General features: G+C 36.5%; 3 protein-coding genes, 1 long non-coding RNA gene and 1 other non-coding gene across 9 annotated transcripts in view; 3 read left to right on the forward strand and 2 right to left on the reverse strand.

The window, feature by feature from the left end:
* LOC122576009 (protein neuralized) overlaps positions 1-14,737 on the forward strand; it is a 113,542-nt gene extending 98,805 nt beyond the window's left edge. For 3 of the 4 annotated variants that reach the window (XM_043745698.1, XM_043745695.1, XM_043745697.1), the window contains 3 exons: positions 2,380-2,546; positions 6,587-7,155; positions 8,423-14,737. In XM_043745698.1, coding sequence (XP_043601633.1) covers positions 2,380-2,546; positions 6,587-7,155; positions 8,423-9,551 — 1,865 coding nt within the window. In that variant the 3' untranslated portion in view covers positions 9,552-14,737. Of the gene's footprint in view, positions 1-436; positions 1,596-2,379; positions 2,547-6,586; positions 7,156-8,422 lie in introns of those variants that run through there. The other variant, XM_043745696.1, reaches the window with a different exon arrangement.
* On the reverse strand, positions 12,555-17,645 carry LOC122576010 (tubulin alpha-1 chain-like). The gene is made up of 4 exons (XM_043745699.1): positions 17,214-17,645; positions 15,793-16,622; positions 15,473-15,636; positions 12,555-15,323 (listed from the first exon to the last, which is right to left on the reverse strand). Exons 1-4 carry the CDS (start codon positions 17,386-17,388, stop codon positions 15,194-15,196), a joined length of 1,299 nt encoding a protein of 432 aa, XP_043601634.1. The 5' UTR covers positions 17,389-17,645; the 3' UTR covers positions 12,555-15,193.
* LOC122576015 lies at positions 16,470-19,094 on the forward strand. The gene is made up of 3 exons (XR_006319628.1): positions 16,470-16,599; positions 17,122-17,339; positions 17,714-19,094. It is a non-coding gene; the product is annotated as an uncharacterized LOC122576015 (long non-coding RNA).
* Positions 18,891-18,972, forward strand: Trnas-gcu. The gene has a single exon. It is a non-coding gene; the product is annotated as a tRNA-Ser (tRNA).
* An 871-nt stretch (positions 19,095-19,965) lies between the features above and the next one.
* Positions 19,966-22,245, reverse strand: LOC122576011 (ras suppressor protein 1). 2 transcript variants are annotated; one of them, XM_043745702.1, is made up of 8 exons: positions 22,018-22,245; positions 21,389-21,439; positions 21,195-21,315; positions 21,017-21,135; positions 20,867-20,949; positions 20,666-20,780; positions 20,442-20,574; positions 19,966-20,374 (listed from the first exon to the last, which is right to left on the reverse strand). In XM_043745702.1, the coding sequence occupies exons 1-8, from the start codon at positions 22,160-22,162 to the stop codon at positions 20,290-20,292; spliced, it is 852 nt and encodes a 283-aa protein (XP_043601637.1). In that variant the 5' UTR covers positions 22,163-22,245; the 3' UTR covers positions 19,966-20,289. The 2 variants fall into 2 exon arrangements, with proteins under 2 accessions (XP_043601637.1, XP_043601638.1); XM_043745703.1 differs by having other exon boundaries at positions 21,928-22,063.
* Positions 22,246-24,794: the final 2,549 nt, after the last annotated feature.

Here is a 24,794-nt window from a genome sequence, read left to right on the forward strand (position 1 = left end):
GCCGGTTATTGTTAACGGCACTTTTCGGCGCGCATCCGCTCCCGGAGAAAGCGTATCGGCCGATGCTCCTTACTCCTTGTGCCGCGGCTGCTTCCGCTTGAGTAGCGTGTGGTTTCCGGTGCGTGGCGCACGTACGATGTCGACTGCGATACACACCGCCTCCCTGCGCATATCGATAGTCAGTTGGAACTGGACTGTCGTTCGTGACGGTTGTGGTCCATGTTAATCCCGTGATTTTTCGATTTTTTTTTTTTTCGTTGAAATCTTTTGCTCATTTTTTTTTTTTTTGTATCTTAGTTGATTCATTAAAATTGTGATTTTTTGCTGGTTGATTTCTTTTTGTATCTTATTTGGTTTATAAAAATCGTGATCCTCCGCTGGTTCATTTTTAAATATTTTAGTTGCACGAGCAAACAAGTGGTACTTCGTTGGTCCATCTTTTAATATCTTGATTTTGGTTTTGATTATATTTATCGAGCAGATTAGCTTTACACGAGAAAAACTTTGTGACATTTTTTGGTGATGAGAATAGAGTGACTTATTTTTCCATATATGAAGTCCAATTTGGTTTAGTAGTGGAGAATGATTGTTAATTCGTTAAAATTGCCTAGCTCCAATTAGAATTATAGCTGGAAAATTACTTAGATCTCTGCTTATCGGTATTATAGTGTGTCGTGTAGTAACATAACACATCGTGCTCTAAACTCCCTTTATGTATACGTTAATTGAACTTATATCTTCTGTTTAAGTTGCGTCAGCTTTAATTAGTTGCACCATGAACGAAATAGATAAACCGCTATCTTAAATTTACATACAGAACTGTACTGATCGAGTCTTATCGCTTCCTTTCAAGCTTCAACATTGCATTGCCTTGTTGAATTAGCATAATCGGAGCCAAAAAGGTCCACATATATAATTAATTGTATTTGATAGAAATATAAAATGGTTAATAATCTTATCGAATGCTATCACTTCTTCTCAAGTTTCTCCAAGCTTAAACTGATATATTAACTTAATTGTTCCTATAAAAAATAAGGTTCCAAGAAACAATATTGCAATTACATCAGAAAATTACGATATCAAGCATTAAATTAACTTAGCAATTTGAGAAAAAATTTCTACCAAATCACAAAATTCTCAGACACTGGCAAATCTTTAAATTTACAGTTTTTGGACATATTTCTGTTTAAAATTTGCTTCTAAATTTACCAAAGTCGGAAAGAAATGTATAAAAGTTGCCAACTCTTGCCTATGCTCTAAACTAAACCCAATCAGTTCAGACACAGGCAAGTCTTCAAATTTTCCTATCGACCACCAGCAGAGGACAGATTAGAAATTTGTCCAATTATCGACGCCCATGCGTAAATTAGAAATCACATGTAAAAATCAGAAATTAAAAATTTGTTCTGTGATCGCGGATAAAACCGATCGATCCTTGATTTCGCATGGACCATTGGGAATGGCGACGTTTCCAGTTGTGGGCTGGGAATATCCTGGACGTAGCCTGGGAATATCCTGTCAGAACTCTCGCATTCCGGATCACCGAGTCGGAGTTATGAAATACCGAAGTGGAAACGCTCGAGCTGCCACGAGAGGTGGTTTTGCATTTCAGTTTCTCGATCGAATTCCATCTGTTCTCTACCTCTATTCATTATACAACTATCTATGTATCTCCATCACTTTCCTTGGCCGCTTTTGTTTCGTGCAAAGAGACTGACTCGAAGGAATTTTCCACTTCTTATAACGTTTTCCTCTTACAAGTTTCGATACTTACGATAATTGAGGATCTTCGGAAATACGCGTGGGCAGAAGTCGACGAAAATTGAGGCTCATTCTGATGTATTATTATTTTTATAATGGTTCCGTTGGGAAATCGTGTAATTTGACTTAAATCTTATTTCATAGATGTCGATTGACCTGTGGACTATTCTTTAGCGGAACCCTTTGAGTTCCTGGAGGAAAGCTCGTGGGTCTTCATCCATAAACACTCCTTTCATTTTCGTGTGCCTTTTGTGAGGGTCAATTATAGCCAATTATAGAGTTATATAATGATATGTTCTGATGATATAATAGGTGAAACTGTTGAATTCTTTTGATGAAATTTTCTTTAGGTTCAGCTTTTGTTTTGATAAGATTTAAACACACCAAGTCCTTCTAGTTAGTTTTAAAAGGATATGTTATATTTTTATGGCGTACCTTAAGAATTCGTAAAGAGTAAAATATGTGTATCTAAGTAATTCAAGGTTCCTTTTATTGTCTTTGATTATGAAGTTTATTAAATTTAATACGTGTGAAATTATTAAATCAAATTATCAAATTACGTAGAATTAGAAGATCTTCGAATATAGATTAACGTGTGCTATTTATTTATTGTTACAGCACCAAGATCATCCAGTGCAGGCACCAACAATCTACCGCCACTGACGTTCCATCAGGTTCATGGTGAGAATATCAGACTCTGCAATGGCGGTACCATCGCCAGAAGATACGAAAGCTTCTGCAGGGGCATCACATTCAGCGCACGACCCGTCCGGGTTGGCGAAAAGGTAAATTCCACTAAAAATTGTCACCATTCGCTCGATTTACTTACCAAATTATTCGGTATTAATATGTTTAAGTAATTAAAATTTTGAAAAATGTCTAACAAAAAAGAGTTATTGTAAAGTGGACAATTTATAAATAGATCATTGGGAACAAGTTCTATTAACGTACTCTTGAATATTTATTTCCTTGACTATAATTTCACGCATAATTAATTATGTACGTATTTACCGACGATCTCAATATATTTGTCGTAACAATTAACAAAATCAACCAGTTTTAATCTAATTTTCTTAATCTAAAAGATAGTACTAATCCATCAATTTCACAAAACAATGTAACCGGAGAATTAGTCAAAGTTATACATCATTCTTCGTTCAAATCTCACTGAAAAAAGCTCATCAATCATCAAATCCGCAATTATACCAACACGAGTGCAACATTCTCAGGAAACACACTGTCGAAGTCAACCAACACGTGTAATAACAAGTCTCAGCGAGGTCGATGCAATTAATCGATTCGAGCCGCAGATATTTCCCCACGGTGGAAAACACCGTTTTTCCCGCGTTTCCTCGTTCTCTGCCCGTAAATCGTATACACCAGGGCGACGGTTAATTGTGAGAATCGGGTGACTGTTGTTCCGCTCGACGGCTTTCGTCATTTGCATTTTCTGCATGCGTCTATCGAACTTAACGAGCGACTGACCCTGAAGAATGGCCGAGTCATTTCACGTGGGCTGATAATTTAGCTTTAGATTAAGTCGATTTAGATTTTTTTCTCGAGATTATTTAGTAAAATCCAGTTCGCTTCTCAGCCGATACGAATACATTAAATTAAAATAGAAACGCAATAGTAGAAAATGTGATCTGTGGTAACTTTGTTTGTAAATTAATTAAAAGTACATTTGCTTTTTTGCTAATTAGTAGTGCCACTAGAAAACTATGCTAACCGCAAAGGGTTAAATGTTACTTCAGAAAAATGAGCGTTGTGCGTTTATGGAGATTTTCTCCATGTTAAAAAATAGGTTTTTGTTTTAAACTTTACATGTGTTAGATCTTTTGAGGACCTTTTGTAATGTTAAAACGTAGAGGGGAAGTCGAGGTTATTATTTGTTTTCCTTCTCCAATTTTTTCTTTAGAATACGATTATGTTGTTATTCGATAGATTTGCTTTCTCAGAGTTGAAATAAAAACGAATGGCAATGAGTTAAAATTAGATTAGATTGTATCAGATCTGTATCAGACATGAGAAATAGCTAAATATACAGTGTCTCATTCGTAATCTGTAACGTCTGGAAAAGTGCCAGGAACCAATTAAGGGTGAAAATATAATGGAAGCCATTTATTGGGGGTTGAAAGCTCAAGCACTTATCTGAAGTAATGTTTGAACAGTTCCAAGGGAACATGCGAGTTGGTAAAAAACTATATGAAAACAGAGGAGCCAATTAGGAATATTAATGTAATAAGGACTAATTACCGAGGGTTGAAGGTTTACACACTTTTTTGAAGTAATATTTAGACAGTACTAGAATAATATATGAGTTGGTAAAAAAATTGTATTCAAAGAAAAAAATTCGAATTGCGTTTTTGGGTCAATTGTTATTTCTTGACTGAACAGGATCTTCTATACGCAAAGTTGTCCAGCTGATTCGAGTTCATTGATTCGGAATGGAAGCGCGTGGCAACGGGTACGAAGTTACGTTGTGGAGGAGAGCGTGGGCGAGCCGTTCGAAGGCTTCTCGTGGATTTCACTAAACGCCTTGGAATATCGAATTTCCACCATCGCTTGATAAACGATTCGATTTGTCTCGCGAGTCTTGTGCGATTTGTTTCAATCTCAACCTCTTGTCATGCGCTCCTATTGGTGCTTGTTTCGATAGCGTTAATTGCTTGTTGCTATGATATCGTGTTATGTGCAAGATATTGAAACCTTATGTATAATTTGTAATTAATCTAATCATCAGTTTAAAGAACTAAAACTATAATTAGAATCGAAATTGAGTTTTCCTAAAAGAAATATGACATGCGTTTGTTGAATGAGAACAATAATTTCTAATACGACTTTTACCTTTTTTTTTTTTTTTAAGTATATGTACATAGAGCTTTGGAATGTGAGTTATCTTAACTTGATATCTATCTCTGTGTGATATCTAGCAAATATCACAAGTGTTGTGTTTATTTTCGAGATCTTCGCCAAATATTAATTTTTCGATATTCGGTAAATATCCAGTGACGAATTTATAGAGTTACCTCTATGTATGTGTGTTTTATAAATTGCAGCAATTAATTTTCGACTCGTTTTGATTAGATTCGAATCGAGAAAATTAAATTAACACTGCAAACATTGTTTCTGTATAGATCTGTTTTGATTAAATTTAAATCTCGTTTTGAGTGAAAGAGTTCCGGCGAATTGAATGGCTTAATTTTGTTATTTATAATCCAAGAAATATATGTAATATGTTCGCCAGCAACATTCGTCGAGAATTTGAAAGTCGATAGAAATGATGGAATCATTCTAAGGTATTTGCGTAGGTGCACTAGTCTTAGAAATTATATCTTAAATTACTAGGAGAGAAATCATAATCACGCGCCTTTGCGTCACTCGACAGAATTAACGCAATTAAGTCAATCATCAATAGTATATTTCTTCCTTTCCATTCTTATCTAACAATATTGATTATAACGTACGAGGAACTCTGTCTGTAAAATCGCATAAAAATCGAAAGTATTTATGAAATTTCTCTATTGTATGCGTTTTCTCCGAAACGCTTCGAGCAGATCTATTTCATCGGTTTCCTGGTTTCGTCGGTCGTAATAGAGAATCGTAAACCGCGAAGTTAGAGGTTTAAACGTAAATCGTTTAAAAGGCAAAGCCATCAGCAAAGACATTCGGTTCTAGGAAAAAGAACATCGGCGCGAACTCGATATTTCGTAACTGTTCTCCTCTGTTAACTATCGCCTTTAAGATTTTCGTCACGTTCAGCCTCGTGACATAACGTGGCCGAACTTGGTAGTGAAAAAGAGTCTTGTCGTACACGAAATCCCGTGATTGAACACTACGAATTGCGTAAAAACGGGAATATTCCTTCGAGAATAACGAAAATAATTTAGAGCTGGAGAATAATTTGAAAGCTAGGAGAAGAACTGTTGTATTTACTTGATAAGATCGGAAAGTTCGTCCCATAAGAATTCTAGGAACAGAAGGTTCAGGTAGTTACGACCTATTAAAAGGATTCTCATGATCAATTTGTAGGCCAGTGATTTAGTGAGCTCGTCGTGAGCTATCGACTTCCGATAGAATGTTAGTAATTTGAAAGAAATTGTAGGACTCCAAATGTTTTAATTGCCAACCTGAATTCCGGTTGATCTCGTTGCTCAATGAGTGAAGCATTTCCAAAGTACGTAAAAGGAGTTAAACGATAATTGCGCGAAATCTTATATGCGTTTGTCGGAAATTGATAAATTGAAATTGTGAAACGTTCTTATTAGAGTTGAGTGAGAAGTGTTACGATTAATCACAAATGCCCACAAACATTTCTACATCACAGAATTCCTCACAATTCGAAACGTAGTTTTTCTATCATTATCATCTTCATTCATAATCAGTACATTACATTACAGTCATTAAATACAGAAGCTCTCGGTAAAATAACGAGACTTGATTAAATACTAAAATCTTAAAGATCGTAATAGTTCCATTAATCCAAAATGGCATTAATTTCTCAATGACTCAATCTCCGATGTAGGATTATTATTATTATAATCTGTTAATATAATATTATTAAAAACCACCTCTTTTCATACCATAATATTAACTACCACATATCACAACCTATCGTCGTAACGTCATTAACAACCACTCCTTTCTTCATATCACGACTCCATTAGGATCAATGACAATCCCCCAAGGTATAACAATAAGACCATTTAATATCCAGCGTGAAATTTGTAATTAATCTTTGGATTATGAAAGCTAAGATAATTTCCCGCTGAGTCGATTTGAAGTTCGTTTTATTCTAACCAATCTTTTTTTTTTCTTTTTTCAGATCTGTGTTAAATTCCTCGAGATCTCGGATAATTGGAGCGGCGTGATCCGCTTCGGTTTCACCAGCAACGACCCGATCAACCTGCGAAATGGCCTTCCAAGGTACGCCTGTCCCGACTTGACGAACAAACCCGGTTACTGGGCGAAGGCCATGGCCGAGAGGTTCGCCGAAAGGGACACGGTGCTCTTCTATTACGTCACGTCCGCTGGGGACGTGCACTTCGGTGTGAATGGCGAGGAAAAGGGCGTATTCTTCAGCGGTATCGAGACACGAGGTCCATTGTGGGCTATCATCGATGTCTATGGCAACAGCACCGCCATCGAGTTTGTCGATCCTAACAGACAACATTTTAACAACATCAGGAGAGGCACCGAGCATAGCAACGAGGATAACGCGCAGCACAGCAGGCACTCGGCCATGGACGACGCGAGCAACGCGAGCAGAGACGTCGAGAGGATCATCGTTCCATCCATGCAGGGTATTTCGATCCATCATGAGCCCGACGTCGAGCTACCTGGACTCAGGTTTCAGCCTGCCGGTGTCATCTTCACGCCGTTACCCTTCCACTTGTGAGTATCTTCGGGAATCCCTTTGTCTCGTAATCGCATCAAAAGCATCTTCTCACCGAGCACCATGATCATAAGATCGAGCTTTAACCCTTTTGAACATAATGGTGGTTAGAAACTGTGATGATCGCAAATGAAGCTTTTTACAAACTTTGCAACTCTAAACCGAATCTCCACTGAAGCACCAAAAACGAAGAGCTGTTTTGTCGGCTCTTGTTTATCCACACTGACGACTTTATCAAGAAACATGAAAGAGTAACGAAAGGTTGGCCGTTGTTGCTTCGGTGAAGACACGGCTTTATAGTTGGTGTAAGAAATAGGGTTCAAGAAGAGATTAATAGGTTCTATTTTATCCTAGTGTAGAGTAATATATAACGAGACAGTGCTGAACATAGATGAAGATATTCACGATTTGATAGTTCTTTATACGTTGTTGGCATAAAAAAGAAACTTCAGGAAGAGATCGATAGGTCAATGTTCTATCTCACCTAAAGCAAAATATGGTTGAGTAGAATGTTTGTACCAGTTCTGTTCTGAAGCTTTCAGATAATTTAAATTATAAGAATCGTGACAAGAATTGAATTAGCACGATACAAGAGTGTAAGAATCCCATAGGCTGCTATCGATTCGTTCGTAGCCACATTGTACTGTTAGAATGGTCTTCCGGTGTTATTTGTTCTCTAACTCGCGTCGATTACCATCGCGTGTTACGTCTGTTCCGTGTGGCCTTACAATGGGTGAATACTAACAAGGCCTTTTTGGAAAATTCAATGTACTTCGCGTTGAAATTATGTACACTTTAATTGTTTCCCTCATATAAATATGCTCTAAACGAAATTTTTAAGTATTCTGTGAATTTCTATAAATTATCAAATCCTGAATATTGATTTAACATGATCAATTTATAAAAGTATACATAGTGCAAATTTCTCAATTCAATCCATAACTCTTTCAACTTATCTCTCATGATATTATCTCATTGCTACAACTAATTAAGATTTCGAAACTTAATATGCATATTCTTAGAATTAATTTAAACTTCCCCTCACTTAACTACAAGATCTTCTATCATGCTCGCCACGTAAAAGCTTCACCTACCTACATAATAAATGACTTCAAATCTACACCAAGACATCTCTCCTCCACATCCTAATCTTTCGACATTAAACATCAAGGTAACGTCAGCTTGCTTTAAACTGACATTTCCAACGTGGCTACCGTTCCGCAGTAGACCATCCTCTAATGGATTCTTGGTTCCTTCATTTTCCAGGACCCGAGGTAGAAACATCCGCTTCAGTAACCAGCAGTGCGTGGCGACGCGGACCGACACGGAATTCTGTCACGGCTATGCGTTTACGAGCCAGCCACTGCTACTGGGGGAGCGATTGGTCGTGCAGATCCTCGCTACAGAGCCTATGTACGTGGGTGCTTTGGCTCTAGGTCTGACTTCTTGCGACCCAGCTCGGCTAACCGCCGAAGATCTACCCGACGACAGTGATCTACTACTGGATCGTCCAGAATATTGGGTAGTCTCCAAGGATGTGGCATCCAGCCCTCAACCTGGTGACGAGATAGCCTTCACGGTAACTCACTTTGGCGAAGTTCAAATGAGTAAGAATGGCGGACCACCGAACGTAGTGATGCACGTGGACCAAAGTCTTCAGTTGTGGGCGTTCTTCGATGTGTACGGTAGCACGCAACGAGTCAGGATGCTGGCTGAGAGGCCCACATCGCCACCGCGACAGCGCCAAAGCAATCCATCGCCAGCTACCATCTTACAACAGCAGCAACAGCAACAACAACAACAGCAGCACTGCAACCACAGTAACGCAGCTACAGAACTGTCTAGATTTTCCGAGATGGTTCAGTTCAAACCAGCCATTGGCGGAGGCACCGTACTGGTGGTGAATCTTCCTCCTCAGACTGGTTATGTTACACCGTCCTCGTCAACGCCACAGCCTACTTACGCCTCCGCTGGGCATAGGAGTCAACACGCGCATCCTCCTGCTGTCACTGCTTCGTCGTCCACGGCGTCTACGGCGTCCACGTCACATCCTGGATCTTCCAGACAGTCCTCACCGCCTTTGACAGGCACCATGGCCAGTACAGGCTCCTCTACGTATGTGGAGCCAGTGAATTACCAGAGTCTTGACGGTACTCTTACCTCTCAGGCGTCTTCCCACCTGCAGCAATGGAGCGAAGGCCTCCAACCTACGCCTGGACAGCCAAACGAGTGCTCGGTCTGCTATGAAAGAAGCATCGATAGTGTGCTGTACATGTGCGGTCACATGTGTATGTGCTATCCTTGCGCTATCCAACAGTGGTGCGGCAAAGGTGGCGGACATTGCCCACTCTGTAGAGCGACCATTAGGGATGTGATCCGTATCTATAGATCCTGAACGACGGCACGGCCACTCCGCGGAAGGAACGGTTCCAGGGGCTGATGCCCGACCAAGTCGCGTTGATTCGTTTTCTCTTGGAGCAAACAACCGCCGCCATTGTCGTACAGTTCATCGCATACGATATTTTGGAGTTCTCGTCTGTGGAGAAACTATATTTATGCTCAGGATAAATTATATCTTCGGTAACAAGTTCGTAGAAGCATCCAATTGTTCTTCTGCTCGTTCTTCTGCAAATTTGGTCCTATTTGGTGATGAGTAGTTTTGTTGTTACGAGATTCTCAGGATCTTAGAACTTTAAAAAAGCAGTGAAGATGACGTGGAAATGATAAATCAGATGAAAGAATGAGATCCATCGCGTTTATTACCACCAAATTGATATAGGATTGTGAGACGAGAACGCGTGAAGTATCTTCGTTGAACCCTAAAGACTGGGAGGTTCTGGTTCATCGGCGGTTTTGCTGTCCTTGTAACGTCAATGAGATTCGCACAGTGTCGTTGAACTATCGTATTCGGTTGCAAACGAGTGACATAAAGATTCTGTGTACGCCTTCGAGCTTGGCAGAGAACAAAAGGAATGAGTGAACGTATGAAAGACGAAGGAACGAGTGAATGAAGAAACTAAGAAAGAAAGAGAGTAACATTGATCTTAGATATTTTCACAATCGACATTATATATAGTATATATATTATCGCTACCGTTACTATCATTACCACTTACTGCTGCTACTATTCTCAGCCTTTAGTTATTATTTTTATTTGTACGACTAGTAATATTATTATCACGATTCTACAACGACAATAGTGGTCGTCACGTTATTCTTATATGGAGAAAAGTCACCCTAACGATGGGTATCATTATTTTTTATCGCTGTGAACAGATCAGACCATCGTCTCCAAAAAGAGCGCCATCTGGATCAGTCGAGACCGATTCAATTTTATTTTATTTAACAATGAAGTAAAATAAGCTCGTGTGATTATTAAGGCAGGCGCCGTAGGGCGCGTGTAAGTTAGAATTTACGTCGCTTTCACAACCTTATCTGGGTTTTTATGTTATTCGTTTTACTCCTTCGTTTTTTAATTTGCTCTCGCAAAGTTGGAACGATCGCGTCATAATCGCGTCTCTTTCCTCGTTTGTTACTTTCGACAATAACGCCTGGATATGTAATGTATAACTTTGAAGTTGTTAGCGGTTCGAGCGACCATAAATAACTGTGGTGTGTGTATAACTGACTACTACGTATAAACGTCGTACGTATTACCAAAGAAACAACGCGACACGTATGATTCCTCCCCCGCTCTGCGTACGTTTCAATACGAACTCGCACGCAGTCCTCCACGCAGCCAGCCTTAGATGGACGATGGTTTTTGATACGTTTTAGAACTTAGCATTACCGTTTTCTACCGAATTCGCGCGCCCCTAAATGCTACACGAAGAAACAATGTATACTCGTCTCTGGCAGTTGCAATGTGCAGATCGTAGCGACATGTTTTTTATCCAGAATCTACGTTTAATTGGACTAATTGCGAGGGTTGAGGTTTTCGAGTGTAAATAATGTTCTTTTGGATTATAATTTCGCTGCTCTTTTAATATCGTAGAATCTTTATGAAAAATAATCCTTCGTGCTATATTTGATATTAACTTTGTTATCTGACATCATAGAAACCTTGCCTAGTATTATAGCGAGAAACAATTTATACATTGAGTCAGTTGCATTACACAAGATTAAAGAAAAAGAATTAGAGTTCATCTAAACGATGAAGTTACAATGTTAGTTTCCCGAAATCATACAGTACAAGTTCCAAAACCTCTAAACGCCAAAAATCAGGGCAACGAAGGCCAAGAATCATTTGTATAAAAATTATTCATCAGAAGGAGCGGTCCAGCGAGACGCTAAACATATCTTTAACCGCAGATCTCCACGTTATATTCCTAACTTTATTGACGACAAAAGTACAAGCGAAGTTACTATACATTAGATTGCATAGCGTTCTAAGGGACAATGTTTAGAGGCTTTTATCAGTGTTGACGACTAAAATGGAATTATTTGAGGTGCTCGATAGCCAAGCAGACGATCGAATCCCAAGAACTTCGAATCCTTAAAACATTCGTATACACTTAACTAAGCCAAACAATTAAGTTTCGATTATCTGGACCTAACCTTTCTCGGCCATCGAGTCTCTCATTTGTTATGGACTAAAAGCGATTTATAGAATTTCGTAGCGTCTCGTTCGATCATTCTAATCATCGTCCAGCGATTGGAACGTGCATTTTGCGATTGTAATTTGCCTGGACGAGTAATTACTGCCCCTACGAGTTCGCGTTTCTTCGACGCGAACGAAATATCGAGTCGACTGGCCGTGGAACGATAACGATTTTGTTGCACGGTCTGTCGAGTACACGAGGATCATCCTCTCCATGTGAGCGCTTTATTTTCGTACAGCAGCGAGACGAAGCCGAAGACGGCGACGTTTCTCTCTTCCACTCGGCCCACGGACGCAAAAAATCAAGTAAAAAAAGAACGAAATCCTAACGACGACGAGAGACGAGCGTCCTCGAGGCCGTGCCTTATAGACATTTTACCGACAGTCGGCATCTCGCGTCGTGTGACTCGCGTTGCTCGTCTGAGCTTCCTCCTATCGATCGACAGAGATCGCCCTGGCCAGAAGTTCGTCTCCCGATCCGTTCGATTCGTTTCCGGTAATAATCCTTGCTCTACGCCTTCGCTCCGTTGAGCCCAGCTCACGATTATCATGGCGTTTCAAACGTTTGTGAGGGTAAAGTGACGAGCAACACAATTATTACGCTATTTATCATATCGGTATACCTGTCTTTGATCTTCTGGTTCCTGAAATTTGGTTCTTGATAGTACTCGAACTTAAACCGTGTTTGTGATGCGTTTGAATGGAAATTAGATGTTAACTCTTTGCTGTTTTTAGGAGAATTAAGAATTGTAGGAAATAAGAGATTGCTTTAATTTTTGAGGGAATTTATTTATTGGAAAAATTTTATATTATTTAATGTTTGGAATTGGGCAAGACTACATGAAGTATTATACTTTATGCCTGAGTTGTATCCGCAATAATCAAACACTGGTTATGTGTTTCATTGTAAGAAACAATTATGTATATTGAGTTGCGTTCAAGACACTGGACATTCGTGTAATATGTTTTATAGATGTAGGTACTTAAATACTTCTTATATGAAATATACAGAAACACAACTGCCACTTTACCAGTCTAGTCTCTACAAAATTAAAAGAACCAAGTTAATTATTTTTTAAGCTACCTAATTTTAATCTCCAATTTTTGTTGCTCAAGTTTAAAACAAACGTATCACAAATCGCAAGAATTAGTCCTTAATGCGTTCAGTTAAAAGGGAATTGTGGTTGCTCGTTCAACGATTATTCACAGCGTGATATCGAAAAATCCGGCGAAAAGTAATGATTAGCGTCGAGCGGCTCTTCCCCTGACAAACGTATTTGTCGATGAGGGCAAATTGTTCGCCTGGCGAAGAAATGCTCATGATCATATATATTTAAAATGAAATAAAGAATAATAAAAAGAAACATTCGCTGGAGAGAGAGAGAGAGAGAGAGAGAGAGAGAGAGAGAGAGAATGAAAGATGAAAAGAAAGCTTAAGACAGAGATATCGTAAAGAGTTAGGAAGAGATGAGAGAGGTCACATCACGTAAATTGGGATTGCGGTTCCTAGCCGTTCCCGGAGATGCGAGAGCCAAACGACAATGAGAAAGAAAGAGACACAAGGAGAGAAAGAAGAATATTGTCGTCGGACAACGGATGCGCAATAAAGAGTAGTGAAATCTCTAGTCCAGCGAGCGGCAGCTTTAACTTGCCTGCCAATCCAAAAAAGAAATGATGAGATAAATGATGATGATAATGATGATGATAATTGTATTTGAATTAAGGAGAGAAAGAAAAAAGATGGTTATCTAAAAGATAAAGAAAAGCGGTCAGAGTATGAGAGGGAGAGAGAAAAAGAAAGAAGAAGAAAAGAAGAGAGAGAGAGAGAGAGAGAGAGAGATAAAAAAGTATGAAAGGATCGCGTAGGTGTATTTGTATGTGAATGAGAGAAAATGAACAGAAATTTTATAAAATACAAAGTTTTAAAAGAAAGAATTTGCTAATATATGGCGCGTGTCGAGCAAAAGCATACCAAGTCACGTGACACGCGCAACGAGAATCTTTTTATTAGGATACTCTATTTACGATAGAATCATAATAGTCGTGATCGCGTTTGACTTCGATGAAAGGTGTCACAAGCGAAACGTCGTTCAATATTTGCTCTTCCTGTTTCGTGTTTTACCAGAAAATCTAGAAGAAGAAAATAAGAAAGTTCCGCCATTGAACGTGTGAACCTATGAAATGTAAAAAACGATCGATGGTATCTTTTTCTTTGTCGATGAAGGATATTATAGATAAATATTATATATTGATTATTATCCTAAGAATCGAATGAACAGACGCTCTCGTTGATGCCACCGGGTCATTGTCGTCGTGATGTATTATCATTGTATGTCGGTGTACCGATCGATCGATGTTTTTTATTTTTCATCATCGTCGTTGTGGTTCTTCTCGCGTTCCCCTACATTCATCATCCTTCGCCGTTTTTTTCATCGCAAACGTATCTTTTTCTTTTCTTCTTTTTATATAATAGACGTACTCGACCAGCAAATTGGGATTTCCTTTTCTCGATTGTCACGCGAGGACACTCGTCTAGATCTTCTTTTATATTTTATCATTATTTTTTTATTATTATTTCTATTATCGATATTACTATTAGGTTTATTATTATTGATTATATTATTATTGAGTTTGTCTTGTACCACTCGGCGAGAATGCGCACAAAAGAAAAAAGAAAGAAGAAAAGCAATTTCGAAGCGTGCGTTGCCTGCAATGGAAACGTTTCGAAGCGCGTTTTCATATCATGTTATTAACACCGAGTGTACTGTCCGTTACGTCGTGGTTTGGAAAGAAAGAAAATGGAAAAAAATAGAAGAAAAGATGTCACCCTTGTCCCTCCCCTCGAGATTGAAAGATGATTCTATGTGCGATAAAAGTTCTCTGTAACTGTAAAGCTGTCGATTACGAATTTATACATATGTAATATAATTCGTGTAGCCGCGTGCTGTCCTACACAATAAAAAGCCTGTAATATCTATGAATTTTTGTGTCTTCCTCCATCCTCTTCTTTATAAGAATATCTGAATTATTTCAAGGGCAGACAGTTTAGTCAAGTTAGGCCAATCAGTGGAATAATTCTATCGATAGTAAATTATTAATGAAACGTAATAGTCTAAAGTAGTTGATTTATGTGGAATAGATAAAAAAAAAATGTTGAAAGAGATTTTATCATATATTATTCAATTATATCTTGTAAAGTTTAGTATTAAACGAAGATGGAAGAATTTAGAAAAAAATAAACCTTTATTTACAATATAAAAGTTTACAAATGTGTATATGTACATTAAAAATAATGCTATCTATTAAAACAATGACAAGTACAAACAAAATCGGCGAAAACAGTGTACAGCTTATACAAAATAGATGCGGGAATTGGTCGTTCTCCTAAAATATTCCTGCGTAAAAAGATGGTTTTCTGACAGGAACATGTGGTCCATTTAGTTTTCATCTTCACCTTCGCCAGCGTCCGTCGAGTCCATGCCAACTTCTTCGTAATCTTTTTCTAAAGCGGCCAGATCTTCTCTGGCTTCGTTAAATTCACTTTCGTCCATACTCTCTGCCACGTACCTATATTTGAAAATTTAAAATTTAATTTTGAAACATAAATTGATACTTCATTAAACAAAATATTTCTAGTCGAGAGTAAAGCACTCAAGTAATGGAGGAATTTTTTCTTTTCCTAATTCATCTTTGTATCATGGTCATATATAATTTACCAATGAACAAATGCACGTTTGCCGAACATGAGATCAAATTTTCTATTTAGTCTGGTCCATGCCTCGGCGATTGCAGTAGTGTTTGCAAGCAATGCCATAGCTCGTTGTACTTTGGCGAGATCTCCTCCAGGAACTACTGTTGGTGGTTGGTAATTAATCCCTACCTAAAAAATCAAATTTACGTCTTTAATTATCTACTTTTCCTCGAAATACATTTCTATTTTTCCATCTATGGTATCAGTTCAGGACATTTCGAATAAAAACGATTGTAAATCTCATAAAGCACAAGTTCTTTCACTACTAAAATAAAATCCTTCTACCTTAAAACCAGTGGGGCACCAATCGACGAACTGTATCGCCCTCTTCGTCTTAATAGTCGCAATAGACGCGTTTACATCTTTCGGGACCACATCACCTCTATATAATAAGCAGCACGCCATATATTTTCCTCTCTGTGGATTGCATTTGACCATTTGCATTGCAGGTTCGAAACAGGACGACGTTAACTCCATCACCGTCAATTGCTCGTGATAAGCTTTTTCAATCGAAACAATCGGCGCATATGTAGCTAAAGGAAAATGAATCCTGGGATACGGGACCAAATTCGTTTGGAACTCCATTAGATCCACGTTCAGCGCTCCATCGAACCTCAAAGAAGCCGTGATAGAAGATACTATTTGTCCAATTAATCTATTCAAATTCGTATAGGTTGGTCTTTCTATATCTAAGTTTCGCCTGCAGATATCGTAGATCGCCTCGTTATCGACAAGAAACGCACAGTCCGAGTGTTCTAGCGTCGTGTGCGTAGTTAAGATGGCGTTGTAAGGTTCTACCACCGCGGTGGAAATTTGTGGAGAGGGGTAAATGGCGAACTCGAGTTTAGCTTTCTTGCCATAGTCCATGGAGAGGCGCTCCATTAGAAGGCTGGTGAATCCTGAACCGGTACCACCACCGAATGCGTGGAAAATTAGGAATCCTTGGAGACCGGTGCACATATCGGCGATCTTGCGAATTCTGTCCAGAACCAGGTCGATAATTTCCTTTCCCAGAGTATAGTGTCCTCGAGCGTAATTGTTCGCCGCGTCCTCTTTACCGGAAATTAGCTGCTCGGGGTGAAATAGCTGATGGTAGGTTCCTGTCCGAACTTCGTCTAAAATGTAGAACGTTTGGGGATGTTGAAAATCGAGATTTTTGTCACTTTCTTAGATTCTTATGACATGTATCATATTTTATAATCAGACTGCGAATATTTATGTAAGTTCGTAAGTTTGTAAGTATAATTTAGAAAATTGTTTATTTTATACGGTTCTTCCATGCGCATTCTGTGCATTTTTGTATCTTCGAGTTTCCCATAAATTCATAAAAATCCGCGGTCTGTTTATGATATATCGTATAAAATATGTCTATTGTATTATGTTTACAGAGAAGCTTATAGCAAATAATATGATTGAGAGTAGTGTGTCTCTACGTTCAAACTTTATATACAGCAAAGAATGATTGTATATACTTGAAATTACAGTTTCTTTTACTTTCATATTTTCTTCAAATAATATATAATATTTTATAATACATATATTATGCGAATTACATATATATATATATATTGTAATATCCTGAATACGTAATATTTATTTATTCCTTGTGATTAGGTTAGAATAAACTATGACACGATAAAGAACTATAAGATGATTTGCCCAGAGAAATTTTTAAATAAGGTTTATGTTATTTAAATTAAACCTACCAATGACTGTGGGCTCAAGGTCCAGAAATACAGCTCGTGGAACATATTTTCCACCGCCGGTCTCGCTGAAGAAAGTTTGAAAACCCTCGTCGCTAGAACAACTCTGAGGCGGAAGCATGCCATCAGGTTGTATGCCATGTTCCAGACAATACAATTCCCAGCAAGCATTGCCCATTTGGACGCCGCCTTGGCCAATGTGGACCGACAGTACTTCACGCTGAAAAATTAGATAAATTTATCCTTTAAAAATTATTTTTCTTTCGTATCAGTTTTATAATTATAATATCACGTTATTAACATATACAAATTAATTATTAATATTTAGTAACGCACGCGCTGTTATTATATATGATGTAAATTATTAACATAAATTAATAATGAGCAGATTGAATAATTTAGAGTTTGCTTTCTAGTAAATGTAAATCTTTTTGTATAAATTATATAATTATTTTGTATAAATTTGGGGACCTTAAAATGTTAAATTTTATATATTCTTACAGGTAATTATTGGAATATTTTCTTATACGTAGACGACAAAATTAAAGAAATAATTACCATTGTGGCGAATTATCGGTAATCGGTGGAGAGAAAGATAGGCGAGACGAATGTTCACAGGATGAACGTCCGAATTCAACTGAATGAACGATACATTCTGTGGAAGAATTTTGTTTCCGTTGCTAAGAAGTAACAATTTGTAATGAAACATACGGTGTTTCAATTGCAAACTACAGAATCGCTTCTTACATCGATTTTGAGTTTTCAAGAAATTATTTAATTATTTCCTGCTTCGCTTACAAATATGAATTTGTTTATTTATGCTTTCAAGCTTCGTTTCTAAACATTGGTTTATTTATTTACGAAATTTCCGAAAACTTCGAGCGACAAGAATTTTGTTGGCTCGCCAATTTTTAATCTTGGATTTGTTTGCAAACTCTGGTTTTTCATTTTGTTCATTTACAATTTTGATGTTTGTTTATTTATGTTTTCAATGATTGTTTGCAAACATTGGTTTGTTTGTTTGGTTGAAAATGGAAAGTCAACAAGTTTCCTCGTACTTGTGGTAATGTCAGTCTTAAGAAATTCTTTTCAGAAGTGAGCCTAAAAATTTGCCAAACTATTTATTTCTAGAATGAAATTGATAGGAATAGGATTAGGAATTTAGTTACGGGTAAATAATAAAACAATTGTTTAATTTTTTCCATGTAAAAATATTCATTTATCAAATAACATTGTTGAGAATTATGTGGTTACAATAATTTGTAATCGAACAATATTCCTAGATTTTCTGTTTTTGCTTAATCACTACAAAAACGATCTTTTTATTGAACTACCCCTTATCTTGTCTTATCACTACTTGCAGTATCTTTAGCTTTCTACGTAGCTTATACATAGATTAATACTATATGGTATATATATTTCTATACAAATACTAACATTATAAGCATATCCTAATATTTTAGAATTTTTGCCTTAAGTAATAATATATTAAAAAATTAATGTGTAATGTATCTTGAAATTATTAAAATGTTCTTAATGTTCTGAAGGTTATCAAAGATTGTTAAAATATATATGATAGCAGTTACTATTGACGAGTAAAGCCCAATTTTTCAAGAGATTAGTAACCCCTGCAAGATGATCACCCCTGTTGCAAGAATATTTTTTCACCTACATCAAGCGGACGAGGTGGCCGAGAGGTTAAGGCGTTGGACTGCTAATCCAATGTGCTCTGCACGCGTGGGTTCGAATCCCATCCTCGTCGATTACTTTTTGCTTCTAACATTTTGTTGAATTTGATCTGTTATTTTCGAATTATTCACGTAACACTCATATAGGAAATCATATACTTATTAAATATTAAAACTAATGAATATATATATATATATATATATATATATTTATATATATATATATAAATAAATATATATATAAATATATATATATATATATATATATATATATTTATATATTTATTTATTTATTTCGTATTTCCACTTCTATATGGAATATCTTCCATTTTAATTTCTACAGCGCATATCTCAATTTACATCTCATATTTCCATATTCAGTATGTTGCAGTATATTTTTCGTAGGTATTTCTCCACATCCTACGTCCAATATTTATTAAGCCATATCTCACATTCCGTGTATTCCCTACATTCCATATCCTACGCCCTTTTCCCTACATCCAAAATCAAACTACCAATTTTTCTAAATTCATTTCCCATATCTTATACTCTAAAACATCATAAATAATAAAAAGACATTTTCCCACAAATGCAGCCCATAAAATGAAATTCATTTCTCACCAATTTCTAACAAAATCCATAAGAAATCGGTTTTTCCAACAAACAAAATTAATTTGTTATCCCACAAAATGAAATTCGTTACTCACAAAATTCACAGGAAATCGTCTAATCTGAATGAGTAGAATTATTAGACTTAAATTTGGAAAGTGGAAAGCAAGTCGTGATGAAGGATGCTGGATGTAAGAGGTGGAATAGTAGTATGAGATAGGGAATATTGGATGCCGGATGTTAGTATTGAGAAATGAAGTAAGGAGTATGAAATGTGAGATGTGGGAAATACATGCATATGTTTGTACAAACATTGTGCGTGAAGCAAATTCGATAAGTTAATTGTTGTTAGTTATATAAGACAGAAATGAATTGCATGCAATTGCATTTATTCTGGAGAAAGAGACAGGCAGTGTCATAAATAAAAATCAAAACTGCTACAAGGAAACACTCCTAAGTTTCATTCTATATAAAGTATTGTTTATTTATCCAAATTATATTTATTATTTAATTATTATAAAAATAGCATTTATTATATATTAATCATCAGATTTGAATAGTATAACAGTAGATTATACATATAATATATAATTAATGTTGTACATGTGTCACTGGTTGCAAAATTGAAATATGTGACATCTATTTCTGTGTTAATCATTAAGGCACCCCTCAGATTGCAAATATGTTAAGCTATGAGATTCTTGGCAGTGAGCGAATTAAAAGAAGTTATATTAGTTTAGAAATATTTTTGATGGTGTTAGTTAATCATTTTCTGTTCCGTTTTAACGAACACGGGATATTTTCTTACTCTTGTCGTTTTCTATCGGCGGTGGCGGTCCTTTGGCGCTTTGGTGTCGACTGTATACACTGGAAAGAAACGATTATAAGATACCCCAATAAGTGCTTATGTTTAAAATAAGTAGATAATACATACTATCTATATGTTTCAGAACGTATGTAATCCATAACATGAGAAATGCCAACTTGCAGTTGATCGCCTATTGGTATAACCCATGGATTAAACTCCATTCTAAACACTGCTTTATTACTTACTAAATCCAGATTTCCTAAATTATCAAATATAGATTATTTTTTTTATTGGATCCATCCTTCTTTTTTTTTAAAGAAGTTAATCTTATTTTACATGAGTATATATACCTATTTCAGGAGGTAAAACCGTTAATCGATTCCCTTGAATGTGTAATTCCCTGAGTCGCGTTAATTCGCCAATTTCTTTTGGTAATTCAACTAAATCATTTTCCCTCAATACCAGCTGCAATAGGAAATGCATAGTTAAATGCTAGGAATAAATAAGAGTAAGAGAATCAGATTTTAATACAAGAACATGCTATTACATACGATTTGTAAATTTTTTAATTGCCCAATTTCAGGAGGTAGATATTCAAAATCATTATCAGCTAAATACAGTGCTCTTAAGGTCTCTGTAAAAAAAAGTATTCTTTGAATATATAATTAAATATAATCTTAAAACATTAAAATGTTACTAACCCATCATAAAAAAGTTTCCTGGTAAATTCTTTTCGCTTAGATTATTATAAGTTAAATCTAAGACTTCTAATACTGGGAAAGCACCAAATCCACGTGGAAGCACATCTAATCTGTTCATCCTGTAAACGTATTTAAATAAAATGTTGTAAATTAACGATAATTCAAGTAAAGAACTTACCCTACATTAAGAATCCGTAGTTTTGGCATTTGTGACAATGAAATTGGAAGCTCAGTAATATGATTATTGAACAGATTTAATATCTCCAAATTGACTAGATTAGCAAGACCTGGTGGTACAGCTGTATAAAGGAAACAACATAAGTAAAAGATACAATTTGTCACAAATAAGTGTAAAAATATTTGTAAATCTACCTTGAATTTTATTGTGACTCAGAGTCAACCTTGTAATATTAATCATATTAACTGAAACAGAAAAAATATCTTAGACTACAATCATAAACATTTAAAGCTTAAAAATAGGTGTTCCAAATTGCCAAATGAACTAATATCGTTAAATTATTATTAATTTAATTAAAATTATTATTAAATTGATGAATATGATCAACAATATCAACAACCATTGAGTGGATGTTCATATTAATTTAGAAATTAAAAAGAAACATCACTCCTAAACAATGTTAACAAAACAATCATCATTTCAAACATTTGGAGTTTAAAAATGTGTTTCAAAACAATAAATAAAATATAGTTAATAAAATAATATGAATATACTCAATAATAATATCAGTAATAATACTGCAAACATTTATATTATTTTAAAAATAAAAGAATTCACAAAGAAAAATTATTTTTGTTAACAATGTTCCAGATTTTTAAAGTATTATCTTTCAAAGTCCTTGTCCGCGCATGCGTGGACACGCCCACAACGTGGACAAGCAACAAATGGCCACCTCGGATTTCCATCCGCTCCAAAAACCAGTCAGGACAAGTTGCCTAATTTGGCGAACGGAACGAGACCCACGAAGATATGGTAGACTCACGCAATCCTGGCATCTCTTCGAACGTCGAGATACTCTTATCCGCGAGATCCAACTCCGGATTCTGGATCTCGCGGGCCTCATCGAGCACCTTCTTCGCTTTTGACATCTTCCCCGCTGGAATACACGACACTGGTGCCTGATTCATTGCGCGCGCAATTCTACACACACGTCAGTAAGCTTTAAATAAACATGCGCGCAACCTCCCGCAACTTGACACACGACACGACTCACTGACTTCATTTTATCAGAGATGAGTAGGGAGATCGCTGATGATGGGAGAAATTCAGTTAAAACACGCACCACAAATTACCGCCTCTAGCGGTCAAACGACAAAACTATATGCACATTTCTTGCACCAACGCTTCTGTTGGAAGGAATATGCAATCGCACAGCAGACGCAGAAGACGTGCGTTCGTACGAAGCTGCACATAGCTGGTAGAAAACAGGCGCTTAGTGGCGATTCGAAAACGGGAAACAAAACACTATACTGTACATCGAGCAATTATAAACTTTTTATCGTAATTTTCGTATGAATGTGCTTCACTTGCATTGGTCACGCGGCGGAATCAAAATAATGTAAATATATGTCTTTTTAGGATTGTAAGATATGTATGTGCATATGTTTCGAGACTTCAAAGTTGTTTGTCATATCCTGGTAAATTTAATATTCTGTAATGAATTATACACTGTACATTTACTGCGATTTAACTTTTCTTTTAATTTTGTGGAATTGAAATGATTAAGTTTATTCACGAAATAAAAGCTTTACGTTGTTAGTTGGCAAAAGCTTCGCGTACTTGTAACATATTATAAATTACACATAAAATATAAAATATATAAAAATTACTGCATTAAAAAAATTATAAAATTAAGTTTATATGGGAAACGTAGTGAATTCTTATATATCACAATAGTTTATTAAATACGTATTTTAACAGAACTATCCTACTATGGATTTTCATATACAATTCTTACTCAAGGAGCGTTTCCACCCAAGTTACTGATCCATCTACAGATGGCGACACGAATTCAATCTTCTTTCAGGACCATTTCATCTCGTCTATGCACTAACTTAATCCCATAATACATTCTTACCTATCCGTGAAACCCATGAAACCTAACATCTTACCTACGTAAGTACAGAGAACGTAGATACGTTTTATGTCGTATAGAAGGGAGGCAATGCGATTCCGAATAATTACCGACAGATCATAATCGAAACGATTAGCACGATTAGCGAGCAGTAACGAAGCATTAATCGGCGATATACATAATACAGCGTCGTACGCGTGTGTAACTAATTAACGAAGATAAAAAGGCGGTTTATGTAATTGCGTCTCGTAATTACCGGCCGGTATCGAGCGAATGATGCGATAACCTCATCGGCCGGTTTCAGCAATGTTAAGAATTTTTGCCCGGTCGAACTGCGGTTGAAATCGGAGCGGCTCGCATTCCAAGATGGGTTTCAGTGGAACAGCGATGTGCGTTCAGTGATATTAATGATAAATAAGAACAGCAGAAAATGAGTTTTACTCGCGGCTCTTAAAGGGAACGAGATCAAGAACCGAAGACACACACCTTCCGGCTGTTGATTGACACCGATTCATTTTCCTCATATGCCCATATTTGCATATTTTAAGCACGCAAGAACACTGAAATATTTTCTCAAAAGCGTTTTTTCATTTTTGTATGAAATATTTCATTCGAAATAATATTTTCTTCTTGCGTTACAAATTTATTTTATTTAGTACTCATACTCTCTACTTACTTTCACTGTACTTGCTTCTGACTGATCTTAAAAAATTACGAACAGTTGATATTTTTAATTCTTATTCATTGTATATCGGAGAATCTATGAAGTAATTCTGTCGGATGAAGTTATACTCGTAAAGACGTTTACGAGATTCTGCGCTATTAAAATTGTTTTTATTTCTATTTGTAGTAAACTGTAAATAGGATGCTGTGTGTTTAAAACGTGAAGAAAACTGGCGAACGCTAATCCACGCATAATTCTCGAATATATGGTAATTCGAATATATGGAATATAATCGTTTATATCCGATAAAAATATAAACGTTGTTTAGAAAGCATACGTTATACGTCGGATTTATGGCCGCCAGTATATTTTTAATACGTTAGAAAGATACTTTCGTCAGGTACTGTAAGAAAACCGTGACAGTAATTTAATAGATACTTACATAAAGCATAAATATCAAAACCCAATTATAAGATTTCCATCTCTTCCTCATAGTATTTCGCACGCTATAAAAATATCTTCATAAATATCTTCCCAAACTTTAATTTAACTATCCTGGCTATTATTCATCTTCTGTTCCTGAAGCAGACTGCACCTTTTTCCCACCTAAATCATTCTCGATCGACAAAAATCGCGCATCGTTCGAATTATCGCGAATCTAACCTCATCACGAGTCAACTTCAACAATACCAACATTAATCACGTGAAAATATCAGCAGCGATAATACATAACCTAACAACTGGAAAATTAATCAAATTACTTCGATCGCCAGGTATAATCGACGTTCTCCTCGAGATCGTATACATCGATTACCATCGGCGTGTATTTCTTCAACCTCCCTCGTATAAATCCTAGGCAGCTCCTTCCCCGAAGGATTCTAACCTAGAAGAATCGCGAAGCTCCTTCGAGGCTAGCACGCGGTGTTTTGTTTGTTAACAAAGCGATGGTAGTGATAGAAGGCAGCGATGGGTATTGGAAACTCAGCTTCGAAACGAATCGATGTTTTTCAAGACTGTCAAA

The sequence above is a fragment of the Bombus pyrosoma genome, linkage group LG15 (assembly GCF_014825855.1).
Source record: "Bombus pyrosoma isolate SC7728 linkage group LG15, ASM1482585v1, whole genome shotgun sequence".
NCBI lineage: Eukaryota > Metazoa > Arthropoda > Insecta > Hymenoptera > Apidae > Bombus > Bombus pyrosoma.

Excerpts from the sequence above, each read along its gene's own strand:
- LOC122576010 (XM_043745699.1), bottom strand. The coding sequence starts at position 17,388 with ATGGGCAATGCTTGCTGGGAATTGTATTGTCTGGAACATGGCATACAA. Across the intron at positions 16,623-17,213 it reads CCTTGAGCCCACAGTCATTG|ACGAAGTTCGGACAGGAACC; the intron begins GTAGGTTTAATT and ends TCTACATTTTAG. Across the intron at positions 15,324-15,472 it reads AAACGTGCATTTGTTCATTG|GTACGTGGCAGAGAGTATGG; the intron begins GTAAATTATATA and ends TTTCAAATATAG.
- LOC122576011 (XM_043745702.1), bottom strand. The coding sequence starts at position 22,162 with ATGAATCAGGCACCAGTGTCGTGTATTCCAGCGGGGAAGATGTCAAAA. Across the intron at positions 21,440-22,017 it reads CGAAGAGATGCCAGGATTGC|TTAATATGATTAATATTACA; the intron begins GTGAGTCTACCA and ends TTTCTGTTTCAG. Across the intron at positions 21,136-21,194 it reads CTACGGATTCTTAATGTAGG|GATGAACAGATTAGATGTGC; the intron begins GTAAGTTCTTTA and ends ATACGTTTACAG.